Here is a 15,092-nt window from a genome sequence, read left to right as displayed (position 1 = left end):
AGTGAACCTACGATTCAAAACTAACTTAGAACAGAAATTGGTGCTTTTTCCAAAAGCATCTTCAGAAAGCAGAGCTTTTCTGTGAAAAGAGGAAGAAAGTGTCAAAGGCCCATGCTTACAAATTAAATGTGTCAGCTTAATATCAATGCCTGTGTTTTCATTTGCTTACTTGTCTTTGGTGAAAGAGCAACAGGAAAGAAAGACGAGGCACCTTGCTGGAAAATTATATTTGGCCTTTCTAGTTCTGACCTAAATTATAGTTCTTGACTTGAAAAATACCTTTAAATAAGTTTTTGAGTTGTAATGATTAACTCTTAACTAAATATGTTAACAGGCTGTGATCTCTTCTTTAAGGCTGCTTTTAGCTTTTAAGAAAATAAAGTTTACATCATACTGCTGTGTCGTTTCTTTTTATCTTAAACTCAGGGTGTCCTAGCTGGGTGACCTGGAAAAGATGCTAACAGGAAGCTTTAAAAAGCTGGCTTTTTAAATTATTTGATGCTTGTGTCAGTATCACATTATATTGAATATAATGCCTTATAAAAATATGCATAATGGAAGCAGTAGTTACTTAAATGATTGCATTAATTTGTAGCCAAAGATCATGTGTGAGATTGCGATATAATCTTCAAAAAAATTCATATGTTCCATTCAGAGAAATTGAGAAAATTTTCCAGTGCCTCTAGAATTCAGAATTAGCCAGATAGTATTTTCCTTTTCAAACGGAAAAAATTAGTTCAGAGAAATTTACTGAGCTTTGTCACCTTCCTCTGCATGAATTTGGATTTTAATTTTTTTTTTTTTTCCTTTTTGAAGGGAAAGGAGAAGTAACTTATAGATGGGGAGGATAGGGAAGACATGTGGGAGATTTCTGGTAACAGGACAGATAAATTTGATTTTTTCTTCCCACTAAAAAAAACTAGAGATTTTTAAAAAACGGCTGCATGCAAGTTACTGGTGAAACTGCAAATAAATGCGTGCCAAATCCTCTGAAATCTATTGGTGCCGGTCCTTTCTGAGCGTTCCGTCTTGCCAGCATCTAAGTGTGCGTACTTCTACCCAGCGCTCGGTGGAGGGGCCCCCACAGTACCGCAGTCCTTGTGCTGGAGCTGGTACTGATGAAAGGGTTTATTCTGACCGTCAGAGGAGCCCATAACTCTCTGCACTCTCTCAGTTGGCAGCGCAGGTTACAAATAAATGTTGCCTTGGTGCTTTGTCCTTTGCTCACCAATAGTGTGCAGTGACAGTTTTAGGACACAGCTGTCAGGAGGCAGGAACTGTGCTTTACTCACTTTGGTGTTCCTAGAACCCCAAAATGTGCCTGGATTTGGTTAACTTGTTGAATAATTTGTTTGTTGAATGTCCGAGCAACGAAGGAACAAAAGCCCCACACAGTGAGCCCTAGGTAAAGGAAAAAGACAGTTCAGAAGGCAAGAGGTTGAAACCAGATTTGAGGCAGTGTGAAGGCCCACCACTAACTCTTCAGCCCTGCTCTTGCTTAGGACGGTCAGTGTCTGCTGCTGCTGCTGCAGAGAAGGGCCCAAAGAAGCCAGCTTTTCTGAGACAGAAATGATTCAGTGGCATTTCTTTAAATAGAAATGACTGGTTTAGAGATGATGCATTTTGCCTAAGTAATGAGCGAGCAGGAACATTAATATTCTTGACTAAGCGTGTGTTGTCAAAATAGGGATTTAGGGATTAGTCGAAGCACATCATAATAAAATTTTAAATTATTGTTTTGAGTTCGGCAGAGAATGTGTTTAGTGGAGAGTAGCTCTGCCCCGTGGGCTAGTTGGCTGTACCTGACGGACATTGTTGAGCTCTGTGCTTTGTCTCATGGTTGCAGCAGGGGCATGGCACACAGCTCCCGTCCCTGAGAAGAGCAAAATCCAGAATACTGGGGAGAGAAGCACTTGTCACATCACGCCACATTTGATAATAAAGGCATCTCCACAGGATACAGGAGCAGTGGTTTGCTCTTCACATTCCTAAGGGAGTAGGTAAGCACTTGAGCTGATCTTTGAAGGACAGGCAGATTTTTAGGAGCATGTAGGGGTAGGATGAAGGGGGAAGGAAGGTTTTCTAGGAGGAGGGATTAACATTTGCAGAGGCGCAGAGGTGAGCAGAACTATGAACATCTCCTGCATGGATAGAGTCCAGAAAAATCTTTCCTCTTTATTTATCAGACTTAAGCAGGAAAGGTTAAACATACACAGATTGTGGTTTTTAGATTTATTTTACTTCTGGTAAGCCTCAGTTGTCCCATGTATTGACCTGTTTTGGTAAATTAGAAGTTCCAGCTCCCAACATGGGGATGATTCTGAAATCTAGCCAAGCATCAGGCCACTTAGGGGAACCATTTGAAAATACAGATTTCTAGCACATTTGGCCCAGAAATTTTAACTCAGGAAGTCTGGGGAAGAGCTTAAGAGGATGACTCTTTAAATTTCTCCTGATGGCTTTATGCTGCTTCAGCCAGTTTTGTGCAAGAGCTCAGTGACTTGGTTTGAAATGCTCCTCCGTGAGGGTTCTGTGGAGAGCTGGTGGCATGCTCTCTTTCCCTGGCCTCAGGTGCTCCAGGGCCCAGGGAGGCTGTAAGCTGGGTCTCTTGCTTGCTGACATTCACATACAGGTGGAAGCAAGTTAAATTTTGCATGAGAGTGGCCTTGAGAGAAACGGATGCAGGAAAAACACTACAACTGAGGAGACTATGGACTGCAGCCGTATCCCACCACTTCCTTGGATGGAGGGGGTCGGGGGGAGGTGTGCCGAACGAAACTGGTCTCAGTTTCGGCCTTGGAACCACTTCTCATTCAAAAATTACTGTGGACCCAAAGAGCGTTTGTGTGTCTATTAATATTTATTGTATTAGAAATTAAAACAAATATTACCAGTATTTACTAATACATTTAAAATTCTCATTAGATATTAACCAGAAATAACACTTTATGAATAATGAATGAATATAAATATAAGAATATTTTTCAAAATAAAAAATTAGAAGAATGACATTTACATTTTTGAAAATTTATTGTCTGAATAAATTGAAGACCTTGTTTGTTACAATATCACGTTATATAGCTTCTGAAAAACTGCATTGTATACTCCTGAGACAAGGAGAGCAAGAACAACTAGTGCCTTAGTATTATTATGAAAACAGTTTTGATTTTGCAGACCTCCCCAATAGTTTTGGGGTCCCCTGGAGGATATTATATCTCTTAAGGCCACCCAGCAGAGCACCCACTACCTGCCAGCATGTGTGCATGCGTACTCACACACCCACATGCACACGAGCTTCCTATGAATTAGTTACTGCCAAGGCTCCTCAAGATACAGACTCTGAGGAGATCACTACCATATTTCATTCTGTGAATTACTCTATTTGGAGCAGATTTTAAATGACTATAAAAGAAGACAGCTAAGTATCTGTTGAATGAATAAATGTTAAATATTTATGCATGTGTACCTCAGTATGTTAGTTAATAAAATGATAAGATTAGACATCAGGCACCTCGGTGGCTCAGTCAGTTAAGCATCTGCCTTTGGCTCGGGTCATGATCTCGGGGTTCTGCGATCCAGCCCCACATCGGGCTCCCTGCTCACTGGGGAGTCTGCTTCTCCCTCTCCCTCTGCCATTCCCCCTGTTTGTGGGCACGCTCTCTCTCTAATAAATAAAGTCTTTAATAAAAAAAGATCAGACATTCTTGCAGCCCACCATTTAGAATCTGTGATTATTTCCAAGTAAATTAATATTTGGAAGCTAATATTCCCAATTAAAGGTAGCACTGGATTGCGGTTAAGATAGGAAGTTCCGAATCCAGAAAGCTTTGTCTGAATTCCTGCCCCATTACTTACAGGGATCATGGGCAGGTGATTAAACACCTTGGAGTCTCAGTTCCCTCAGTTGTAAAATGAGAATAATAGTAGTAAAGGTCTACAGTCCCTTATATTCATTTCTAAAATCCAAACTGAATTTTGACATTTTATTTTGAAATGGAAATTTTATTTGTAACTCATTGAACCCCAAAGGCTGACCTGAACCCATTTGGTTGCAAAAGCTGACCTGAACAGACCCCCATCTTTCTTCATTCATTCTGCCTGATAGGACTAGTTGTATGTTTTGCTGCAGAAATTTAGTTTGATTATGTTGTACTGCCCTAGGCCTTGGTCGGTCTGTACATTATGGACGTGTCATAATAAATCGTATATGGATAAAGGATTGAGAATAGCTATTACCTGGTCAAGCTTAAATGGGCTAATGTATACATACAATGTCTAGAACACTGCCGAGTACATGGTAGCATATTCGGTTTTGTTAAATAGGTAGTATTTCCAGATAAAGAAACCACTGAATAGAAAAGAAAGCACTTTTTATTTTACTAACATTTCCACGTGAATGAAAGGTGGAGTTTTGCTTTATTTTTCCCTCTTGATTTGGGCATTAGGAAAATAAACAGGCAAGGTGCTGTTTTTCTGCTTTGTATCAGAGAAAATAGTAACACTGGCTGACCTTCATCCAGCATCCCATGGAAGGGCATAGTCCCAAATGGGTCCTGGATGGAGGGTACTGCTCTGCCTCACCAGATTCTTGTCTCCATCCATACAAGGCACGGCCTGTGGTGCTTGAACAAATCCTCCGGTCAGAGAGCTTTCATGTGGCCAATGAAAATGGTTTATGATAGCATGATCCTAACTAGCTAGCTGGTGAAGGATACGATAACAAGGAGATCTGACCTCTGGGGCCACCCCTGGAGTGGACTCCTTCATCACGCCTCTTCCAAGAAATGCGAAGTGACCCCCTGGAGAGTGAGATTTTGAATGGATTGGGCACTTCAGATGCTCACCAGCTGTACATCGGGGTGTAGAAGAAAATTAACGTACACCCACTGGGCATGGCGCTTTGATCTGAAAGCGTCGACGGTGTGTTGCAGACCGACCCCGGCAGGTAGTGTCTGTCCGTGTCTGAGCCAGGCAGCGCAGGCTGACTGCCCTCCTGTCTTCCGTCACATTTGCAGTTCCCCAGGCAAGGCTTGCAGCAGACCCAGCAGCAGCAACAGACGGCGGCCCTGGTGCGGCAGCTCCAGAAGCAGCTTTCTAGTAAGTACCCCCGCGTTCCAGAGCAGATGGCTCCCAGGAGATTCAAGACAAGCAGAACACACGTGCTGGCTCCTCAGACAGCGCCCTGTCTTCCTTCAGGACCATTTACATCTTCATTTGAGTCCAGGCTGGTTTGGTTTGGGTTTGGGTTTGGTTTAAATGCTCCCTCCCCTTGCCGCTGGAAAGTCCCAAGTTTTTTTTGTTTGTTTTTTGGTTTTTGTTTTGTTTTTGTTTTTGTTTTTTGAGTTCAGTGAAGATGTTTTCCTCTTGCTTCCGTCTGAACCTGGAAATGTTTCTTTTCATTTGGGAGACCCACGTGGAAGTGCAGGTACCCTTTTTATCCAAGCTGGAAGGTTCAGAGACCAACTCGGCCGATGCCCTCAAGTGTGCTGTGAGGGAGCTGGCCTCCCAAAGCCACCTGTAGAGGAAGGCCAGCCCTAGACCTGTCTCCTGGTCACTGGGGCCGTGACTGTTCTTGCTACTGTGCCATCCTGTCCTTCTGATAACAGTGCAGAGAACTCACAGCCTGCTAATGCCGCAAGCAGTAGAGCAGGGCAGTTTGTTCCCAATAATTGGGCCTGCTATGCTGGTGTGATTTTTTTTTTTTAATTGTGCTCTCTCTCTAAAGCGATGCCAACAGCCCATCTCACCACACCTCTTCTAGATGCCGGCAGCGTGCTCTCATGAATCAAATCCTCCCTGTGCTGCTTGACGTCACAGGAGATATTTTTAGAAATGCGAACCAGCCCCCTGTGATGCAAAGAATATTGGCCTAGGAGTTAGGAAGTCTGAATCCCGGTGCTAGCCCTACCACCATTTTCTGGACCATGTACTTTTTCGTTCATGCAGCGAGGAGACTAGTGGGACCGGCAGTTTCTCCTGGGTCTCTGGTTGTGTGCTTTGGAGGTATGGAGTGAAGGCCAGCTAGTCCTAAAGTCAGCTGTGCAACTCTGGTAGGATACTGTCAGGAGGAGGGTCAGTTAGGACTGAGGGGCAACTTGGGTTTGGTCTTAATTTTCCACCTGCTGCCTGTGCCTGTTGATTTCCTCACAGAGGAAATGGCCCTCATGTACCTTGCGTCTCTACTAGGGCATAACCAAGGTCTTTTTTCTTTTTTTTTTTTCCTTTTTCTTTAAAAGTATTTCCCTCGTTTAGCCTCATTTAATTTGTTAAATCATTTAAATTGGTCTTGTTTTCTAACTACTGCTTAACAGGGGTAGTCTATTATATGTGTGGTTAATATTTCATTGTTTTATTTGAGAGTTCATACTTTCACATGGTTAAAGAGAATATAATTTTAAGGCAGAGACAACATGCTTATATTTTAGATTTTTTTCTAGTGTTTAGAAATAAGTACCTGTGATTTTTATGCAGTGGCACTTTTTGGGAGTGTACCTACTCTCTTTCCTGTTTCCCAGAGCTCATGATATGCAGTTTTTTTAATCTGTCATTTATGGAGCACTTTCTTGGACCCAGACACTCTGAATCTACATAGATTAATGCACTTAATTCCTAAACTGCCCCATGAGTGAAGGTATTACCATTCCCATACTATGGACGAGGAAATAGCTAAAGAAAAGGGAGATTGATTGACTCATTTGTCCAAGGTTATTCAGCTAAAAGTAAGAGGCAGAGCTGGGACTCTTGAATTCAGATGGTCCCCTTCCAGAAACTCTGCTCCCTGATATTAGCAGTTATGCCAGCCTTCTTTGTTGAGTGATGGCCACTAAGTTGAGCTCTCACTGTACAACCCAGAGGACTCCTTCTATATCTTAACCCATGTGGACAGAGCCTCTGGACTTGAATAGTCCCACCAGAGTTGGGGAAGCAGTAGTTATTTCTAAGTCCCTGTCATTTTTTTGTGCCTACTCTTCTTTAGGTTTTGTGTGTGTGTGTGTGTGCTTGCACACATGTACATATATGTATAGGCAGACACCTGAGTCAACACACGTAGCCACTGTCGCACGTGTAGACACCCTTACACACTTCTCTCTTACATACCTTATATGGCCATTTGTAGAAAATTACCCTGTTTCATGCCACTTCTCTCACTTTACTATAATGTCCGTGTTAAAGTAAAATCTCTGATCTGCTTTTATAAAAGTTAGGGGAACTTTCAGTATTTTACAATACTTAGCGTCCTTTTGTACGTTAGTATGGAGTTGTTCCTTAGTTTAGACTCAGAGACTTTAGAGGGGCTGGTTACTGTCCGAAGGCTTTGTGCCGGCAGGTGTGGGACTCTGAGGTAGAGCCAGTGCCCCTGTGGAATGCATGCAGTTAGGGTATTCAGACCTCACTGCTCAGGTCCCTGGGCTAGCATGCACTCCTTGGCCGGTTTGTCTGTCCTCCTGTTCTTGAGGCTGGTACAGAGAACCGTGGCAAGAGGGTAGCATCTACCTGTGGCATAATTTTGCATCTGCGATTTTATTTGAATTTATTTTTCCCATTAGGTAACCAGCCACAGCAAGGAGTGACTCCCTATGGGCATCCATCACACTTCTGAATCTGGAAGAGGACAAGACATAAAGTTTTATGTTTGCACTGAAAAATAGAAAATCAAATTTAATGCATCAGTCTTTAGAAATGTCCTTTTGTTCTTTCCTTTCTTTGAAGTTTTCTTATTTTGTGCTACATTTCATATAGAGGTATTTAAAACAAAAAGAAAAGGAGGAAGTGTGGTTTGGGGTTTTTTGGTTAAATTCAACCTTAAAGTAGGTATAAAAATGTGGATCATGTGGGCCTACTCCAGGAAGAGCGTGGTAGCAGATCTTTTGAAATTGGTGCTTCTTTTTGGATCTCATAGAAAGAATGAATTATGGTGGATTTAAAATATGTGTTCATTAATGATGAAGTTTGTTGTTTTCTTCTCTCCCCCCCCCCCCCAAACTGTGCTGGACCAAACTACTGATTTGAAAGGCATGTCAGGTCTTGACAGGAGAGTAATCCATTTATTCTTCTTTCACCTGTGATGGTGAAATGGACATCTATTTGCATTGCTCTGATTTGAAATGTTTGTAATTTCATAAGCACTTTATAAACTTTATTCTTATTTATGTAGGATTTTTCTTTGCTTTTGTTGTGGTCAAAAGGTGCTGAAACAGATTGTTGCTTAGTACTTAAACTTCTTAGACCAAGAACTTCAACCCAGGCTTCTGTGAGAGCCACCCTCAGATACATGGAAGCCTCTTAGAAGTAGCTGTACTCGAATTTGTTTTCAGTGGCAAGAGCATTGACCAGAGTCTTTGTGAAGGTACAACATGTTAATTCTAAAGGCCCGAACGAACCACAGTGGAATTGTTCCAATTATTTATTGCCAGATTTGGCAAAAATGACTCTTGGTTCTCCTGAACCTTATGCCAACTTGAGAAAAAACAATCTTGCAGCTGGCCTGAGATTCCACAGTGCTCAAACTTGATGTGGTTTCCAGAGAATCTGGCCCCTGAGTCCAGAAGGCTCTGGTTTTCATAAAGATGTATTTGCTGTTTATTTTGTATGGTAAGTATTTGCTATTTTGAATTTAATTATTAATGTTGGTGTCAGTCTTGGTTGTGTATTGCATATACTGTATTTATAAATTGGTGCAAAAAGCACAAGTAAATTATACATCAAATTTATTATAAAGAAATAGTAACTATTTTAACTTTGTTCAAGTATGTGGTAATTTGCTCCTATTAGAGTAAAAAATACAGTAAATTATTATCAGTTTGTGTAACTTAAGAGTATTCCATATAATATTTTTTTAGATTTAGATGCATAAAATTTTGAATGTGAAAATTGCAGGGCATTTTAAAACATGTGGGGGATATTTTCCCATGTTTTGTGTTAATTCATTTTCTTTTGCCATATGATTTTACAAGTAATGTAGTTGAGCATACTGTGAATAGATTTGTCTATAATGAGCAAACCATGTAGAACTACTTTTTTAAAATGTAGCTAGTATGACTTTAGATCATTTCTTTTGCAAATCATTATATAAATAATTTATATCTTCCTAGGTGAGTTACTCATTGCAAAGTTTGACTCATGCAAACGACCTCAAATACATGTCCGCTTACTTTTGCTGTGGCAGCATCCATGTGAACTGCTTTGTACACTGTGAAATAGTTCACTCCAGCCTGCTCATTTCATGTTTACTCTGGGCTGGAAAAGACTTTGCCAAAACATTCAAGACCATTCTTTTCACGAAATTATAACATACTTTGCTTTCAGAAGACAGATCTTTACATTTCAGCTGGTTTTGTATATCAGGTTTTGGTTTTTTTTCCCTCTTGAGAATCCTACATAGAGTCCATGAAGTTATTTTTCTTCCAAGTAATCTATCCATATGTTGATTGCCTTGGCAAAACAACCGAAATGTGAATGTTGTGCCTAGTGAGTGAGTCCTGTTCTGTCCTGATTTCCTTTGGAAGAATTATTGGGATCTAAAATGCCAGTTTTTAGTTTGAACCATATATTTTTATAGCTCAGTATTGCAAACAGCAGTCATATCGTTTCAAGAACGAGTGTGATAATTGCATAGCATTCATATGCACTTTATAGTTTGCATAAGGTAGTGAAATTAATTTATTAATAATCATTTTGCACATGAAAGCTGTGGGGTATACTTTTTTTCTTGTTGTGTCCTTTTCTTTTCCGGTGACAAAGCCAAGTCATGGTAAGGCTCTATAGTTCAGATTCTATGGAAAGTTGAGGAAGAACCTAGGACTGGCTTACCCCTGTGCATTATAAAGAGAATGACTGGAATTTTTATAATCTAGTCTTAGCATATTTCCTTCCACTTAATCCCACATCCTAAGAGGTTTCTTTCTTAGCAAGTGCATTAATTTGCATTAAAATGATCACGAGGGAAAACCCTATCCTTTGACAGAACCTGGTAATTTGCTTTGTAAGACAGGAAATTATCCTAGGAGAAGATGGAGACCTCCCTTTCCCTTAAAAATAAGACTTTAAAAATTGAATGTAATTGGGCATCAGAATCCCTTAGACATACCTGTTTACACTCTAGTCTCATTCCTAATAGCTTCCATTTGTCATTCTTATTTACTCCTTTTGGCCCGGCAGTGGAAGGAGATCACAGTGAGAATGAGTATCCTTTGACCTCTTGTGGCCACAGGGTACCAGCATCCGAGATAGTAGCAGTCAGGTCACCTCTTAGGTGGAGCCAGCTGAAAGTTGGTGTGATGAAAACACAATGAAGTAAGCTCCCCTGTGTCTCAGACCATCAGCAGGGGCTAACAGCTGTTTTGTGTGCTGAGAGATCCGAGCGAGACCTATGGCATTTTTTTTTTCCACTTTAAATAACTGGCAGATATTTGAATGAATTCTGGATAAATTACACTGGAACATCCCAGCCTCTAGAATTAGAAAAGATGACTCATAATGTCCCCCAAATCAATTCACGTTGAATTACAAAAAGCAACATTTTGTGTAGATTTGATCAAATTTTAAGTACAATGAAACTTCATTATATGTATTTATGTATTAGATTTAGATTTTCCTCTTCCATAAAGGATTATCCCTTAATAAGTTCATAAAGCAATGGTTCCTTCTCAGAATATTTTCCTTATAAAAAGTTCCAAACCAAGGATGCCTGTGTTAGATTTTGAAGTGATGAAGTTTCATTGTATTTTTAATGAAGCCTTTTTAATGAGTTTATTTCAATAACAAAGTAATCAACCCCCTTTTCACTTTTTATGATGTGTAGGTGTTAAGTTGCTTTTTACATGTATTTTAAACACAGTTATTAAAACATTTTTGTATTCCCAATCAATGAAAATTTTCAGTGTACACAAAACCGAATCCTAGTCAAAACCGTTCAGAGCTTATTTTCTCTAGGTTTTACTAAAATATTTCTAAGTCAGCCACAAAATATCTGTACATCAAAATTGTAAATTTACAATCAAGACTGCAAATTTAATCTTTCCCATTGTCTCTCTTCTCAGTGCCATGCTTGTAACATTGCTAGAAAGTGGACACTAGGCAACTGGTAGTGAAAGAACAAAGTCCATTCTTTAATGAAGAATTCAGATACATTAGCCATTTGTTCTTTTATGGTGGACAGTTTTACCTTAATGTTCATTGTTATTTGTTGGCAAAATAAAAGTGCCTTAAGTTAAAAGTTTGTTTGGAGATCAATTAACAAATCACTATCAGTCATATTGCATTTATTTACAAGTCTTTTTCTTTTTTTATTTTGCATGTCCATTATAAATTTAATATTGTAAATGTACTCAAATTCATTTACATGCCTATGGCTGCCTTTGATTAAACTTCTTCCAAAAAATAAACTCTGTCCAGATGTTGACTTTGTTCAATTTTTATTATTTCATGTCAGATGACCTGAACATACGTTGTTGCGTAATCACTACCAAGTGGATTCCTCGCTGTGCATTTGTAGATCCCAGAATCTGAAGTTTGGGGATTCTGAATGATGAGGGTACCTTGGGGGTGAAACGGCTCAAGTCCATGAGTCCCCCCTTTATTTGCCATTGAGAGCAAGGAGTGGTCCGGCCGCTCCCATGTAATTTCTGGCTTGGGGACTCCCAGGGCCACACATCGGAGCTGAACGGGTGCTCCTGTCCTTGTGAGAATGCTCCTGGGTAGGCGATTTGTAATTCGGGGTGGGTAGGCTACAACCATTACTGGAATGGTAATCAGTGCATGGCCAATGCTATTTTGAGCCATACAAATATAGTTTCCTCTGTCATAAGCTGTTGCTTCTTTAATGACTAAGGTGCCATTTTCATGCAATATGTATTTTCCACTACCTTGAGGTCTATCTATTATAGAACCGCTTGGTGTAGTCCATTTGATATTTGGCTTAGGGCTTCCATCAGACACACAGTGCAGTGATAGGGATTCTCCACTGATACAGTAAACTGTTCCTAGCGCGTAAGAAAGAATCACTGGCTTCTGGCCAATTTCTAACACAATTAATTTTTCAATGTAGCCGACTTTATTTCTTGCTGCACACCGGTATTTTCCTGCATCATCCCGAGTTGTTTTAGAAATGATGAAAGAACCATTGCTTGCTATCAGATACTGAGAAATTTGCGGCTCATTGGGAAATCTTGTGCCATTTGGTAAAATCCAGATTATTTCAGGTGGTGGGTTTCCGTCAACAGAACAATTCAATGCTGTGGACTTTCCAAGCTGGGCAACTGTTTTTTCATTAAATGGATTTCTGAATGTTGGTCGTCTTAGCATTTCCAGTACTTCTAACCGTACCACCAGCACGCTCTCTCCTCCTTCATTCCGAGCCACACAGATAAAATCTGCCGAGTCTGAAAACCTCACATTCCTAATTTCCAAGGTTCCATTTTTATGGACTGTGATTCTGCTTCCATAGTATGGGGCCGTGAGGAAAATATTATCTGGCATGATCCACATGACTTGAGGAGATGGTGTTCCTTCAGCTCTGCAGTCAAAGTGTTTTTTGGAATGCCTCACGGCTGTGGCTTTAATGACTGTTCTGTTTGTATACAGACCGTTGATTAATGGAGGTTTGGAGACAACATCCAGTTTGTACATTTTTGTGTCATCCCCACTGGGATTTCGGGCCACACACACATACTCTCCGGAATCGAGCAGTTTCACTTTGTTGATGGACAAAGACCCGTTCGCATGAAATGTGTACCTATCCTTAGAGAATGAAATCACGTCATGGGAAGGCAGCAACCAAAATATTTTTGGTTTGGGTTCACCGATGACCTCACAGTCAAGGACCACTGTGTCTCCAGCCTTGATTCTCCTGTGGGTCTTGTAACCCTGCCTGATCCGTGGGGCAGCTGTTATTACTGTTAGGTGCACCTTCATTTCATCCTTCCCCAGAGTGTTCTGGGCATAGCAAGTATAATCTCCTTCCTCTGCTATCCCAACTTTGTTGAAGTATAAGGTTCCATTGTCAAAAAGGGTATACCTCCTGGTCCTGCGGCCACTGTCATCGGCTTGCATTGCATTGTTTATCATTGTTCCATCAGGCAAACTCCAAGAAATCTCAGGCAATGGGGAGCCAGAAGCCTCGCAATCAACTTGGAAATCTTTCCCATGGAATACTTGCTTTTTAAAATGGTGCTTGTGGTCAATTTTGGCTGGTTTCAGTCGGAGGCTCACATGCATCAGTATCAGATCGTCCCCCATTTTGTTTCTGGCCACACACAAGTAGTCACCACCGTCTTTTTCTGTTATTGATCCAATAAACAAGGATCCATTTGGGTAGACATGGATGCGGCTGCCCATTCTAAGGAGAGAAGAGATGGATTTGAGTGTGCAGCTATTAGCAAGGGGTGAGGGGAGTTGTCTTTATTTACATAGGATTAGCTTTATGGACATTTTCTTAAACTGTTGCAATAAAATTAAAATCAGTACTAGCTTATTTACTGTCTCCTAAACCATTTTCTGAGAAAGAAAATTATCTAACTGAACAGTTAAAATTTAGTGAAATGAAACTCCTTTACAATGGTGATTTGAAAGATACAATGCTGAGAATGCTAGAAATATTGGATACCTTAGGACTTTCTTGACCATTTTACATATCAAATGATTGTTTTGTGATATGTCAGTAAAGAACTTCCATGTATACTTGGCTCAGAAAAGATGCCAGGTTATATTTTTTAAAAAGGTTAGTAACAAAATATAATTATTTGGTTACAAAATAAGTTATACTTTGCCATGAAGAGAGGAAGTGCCAATGTAAGACTCATTAGAAGCCTGCTGTTTCATCTGTCCTTTGCAGGCAGCTGTAAAGTGATCTCTGCATTTTGTCAAGCTGTGCGCTACCTTTTTCTCCCTGAAGTTATTACGCAGCATGCCGTTACCACAGTGAGCCGCCAGATGGCACATCTTTCCTGCTAAAACCAGATTTAGCTTTTCAGAAAGACCAGTGGAAAATGAATTGCTGTTAAAACCGGGATCAAGAATACCCATAAGGGAACATCTATATATGTTTTTCTTCTTATTTTTTGGCAGTGTGATAAGCAGGTAAGTGAAACCAGAGAGGAAAAGGTGGATAGGATAGCAGCTAATCAAGTCAAACAGCCCAAGTCACTTTTCATTCTCAGCAAACAAGTATGGAGAGTATTGTGTGGTACATTACAAAAGGTGCTGTTATTTTTAAATCTTCAAGTAGTTCCTCACTATACATCTGGAAATACTTTACTTAGAGAGCCTTAGTATTTAGATGCTTAGATAGCCTTAGTAACTTGCCTCAGCTCTCAGGGCTGTTCTCAAATGCTTTATAAAAGCACTGATTCTCAAACTTGGATGTATATGAAAATCATTTATGGAGTATAAAACGAGTCCCACCTCCAGAATTTGACTTAATTGGCGTGGAGTGTGGCCTAGTCATCAGGACTCAGTTTTCCAGTGATTCTCATGTGCAGCCAAATCTGAGAACCACTGCTCCCAGCCTTGGCTCTCACAAACAGTTCTCTCATCCCATGCATCAGAATCACATGGCGCCTGCCTCATGTAAGATGCAGATTTCCTGGCTTCGCTTTTCAGAGATTCTGATTCACGAGATCTGGCCAGGGATCTGGGAACCCACTGAGTAACAAACGTCCCAGGTGACCGTGACTCTTACGAACAATAAAATTTGAGAACCAGTCTCCTATTGTAGTGGCACTAAAATCACCTGGAAGCTTTTAAGAACACAGATTGCCTGTTAAGAGAGAATTGGTTTCTGATTCACTGAGTTCTCAGGCAACGCTAATGCTACTGGCAGGGGGACTGCATTGTTTGAAAACCTTTGATTTAGAGTGACCTTGTCCCGCCCCCAAATCTGATGCATCTGGAGGTGGTAATATATAAGAAGAGATTATAGCTGTTTCTTTTTATAAAGTGATGTTTTTAAGAGAAAATTTACTTTTCCAAAGTAGAGTGTTCCCCAAGTAAAAGAAAGCATCTGTAGTCCTTCTAAAGCAATGCTTCTCAGACTTTATTAAGCATGTGATTCATCTGGGTATCTTTTTAAAGTGCAAATTCTGACTCAGCAAGTC

At 40.4% G+C, this 15,092-nt stretch overlaps 2 protein-coding genes across 7 annotated transcripts in view; one reads left to right on the top strand and one right to left on the bottom strand.

The window, feature by feature from the left end:
• Positions 1 to 11,384, top strand: part of MED12L (mediator complex subunit 12L) — a 319,084-nt gene extending 307,700 nt beyond the window's left edge. For 5 of the 6 annotated variants that reach the window (XM_032408437.1, XM_032408435.1, XM_032408434.1 and 2 more), the window contains one exon: positions 5,016 to 11,384. In XM_032408437.1, the coding sequence (XP_032264328.1) occupies positions 5,016 to 5,342 (327 nt within the window). In that variant the 3' untranslated portion in view covers positions 5,343 to 11,384. The remainder of the gene's footprint in view (positions 1 to 5,015) is intronic. The other variant, XM_032408436.1, reaches the window with a different exon arrangement.
• Positions 11,295 to 15,092, bottom strand: part of IGSF10 (immunoglobulin superfamily member 10) — a 119,028-nt gene continuing 115,230 nt past the window's right edge. Inside the window, exon 8 of the mRNA XM_032408431.1 lies at positions 11,295 to 13,336. Coding sequence (XP_032264322.1) covers positions 11,428 to 13,336 — 1,909 coding nt within the window. The 3' untranslated portion in view covers positions 11,295 to 11,427. The remainder of the gene's footprint in view (positions 13,337 to 15,092) is intronic.

This window comes from Phoca vitulina, unplaced genomic scaffold (genome assembly GCF_004348235.1).
Source record: "Phoca vitulina isolate PV1807 unplaced genomic scaffold, GSC_HSeal_1.0 scaffold10, whole genome shotgun sequence".
NCBI lineage: Eukaryota > Metazoa > Chordata > Mammalia > Carnivora > Phocidae > Phoca > Phoca vitulina.
The sequence above is the reverse complement of the archived record's forward strand: the minus strand, read 5'-3'. Positions and strand labels throughout refer to the sequence as shown.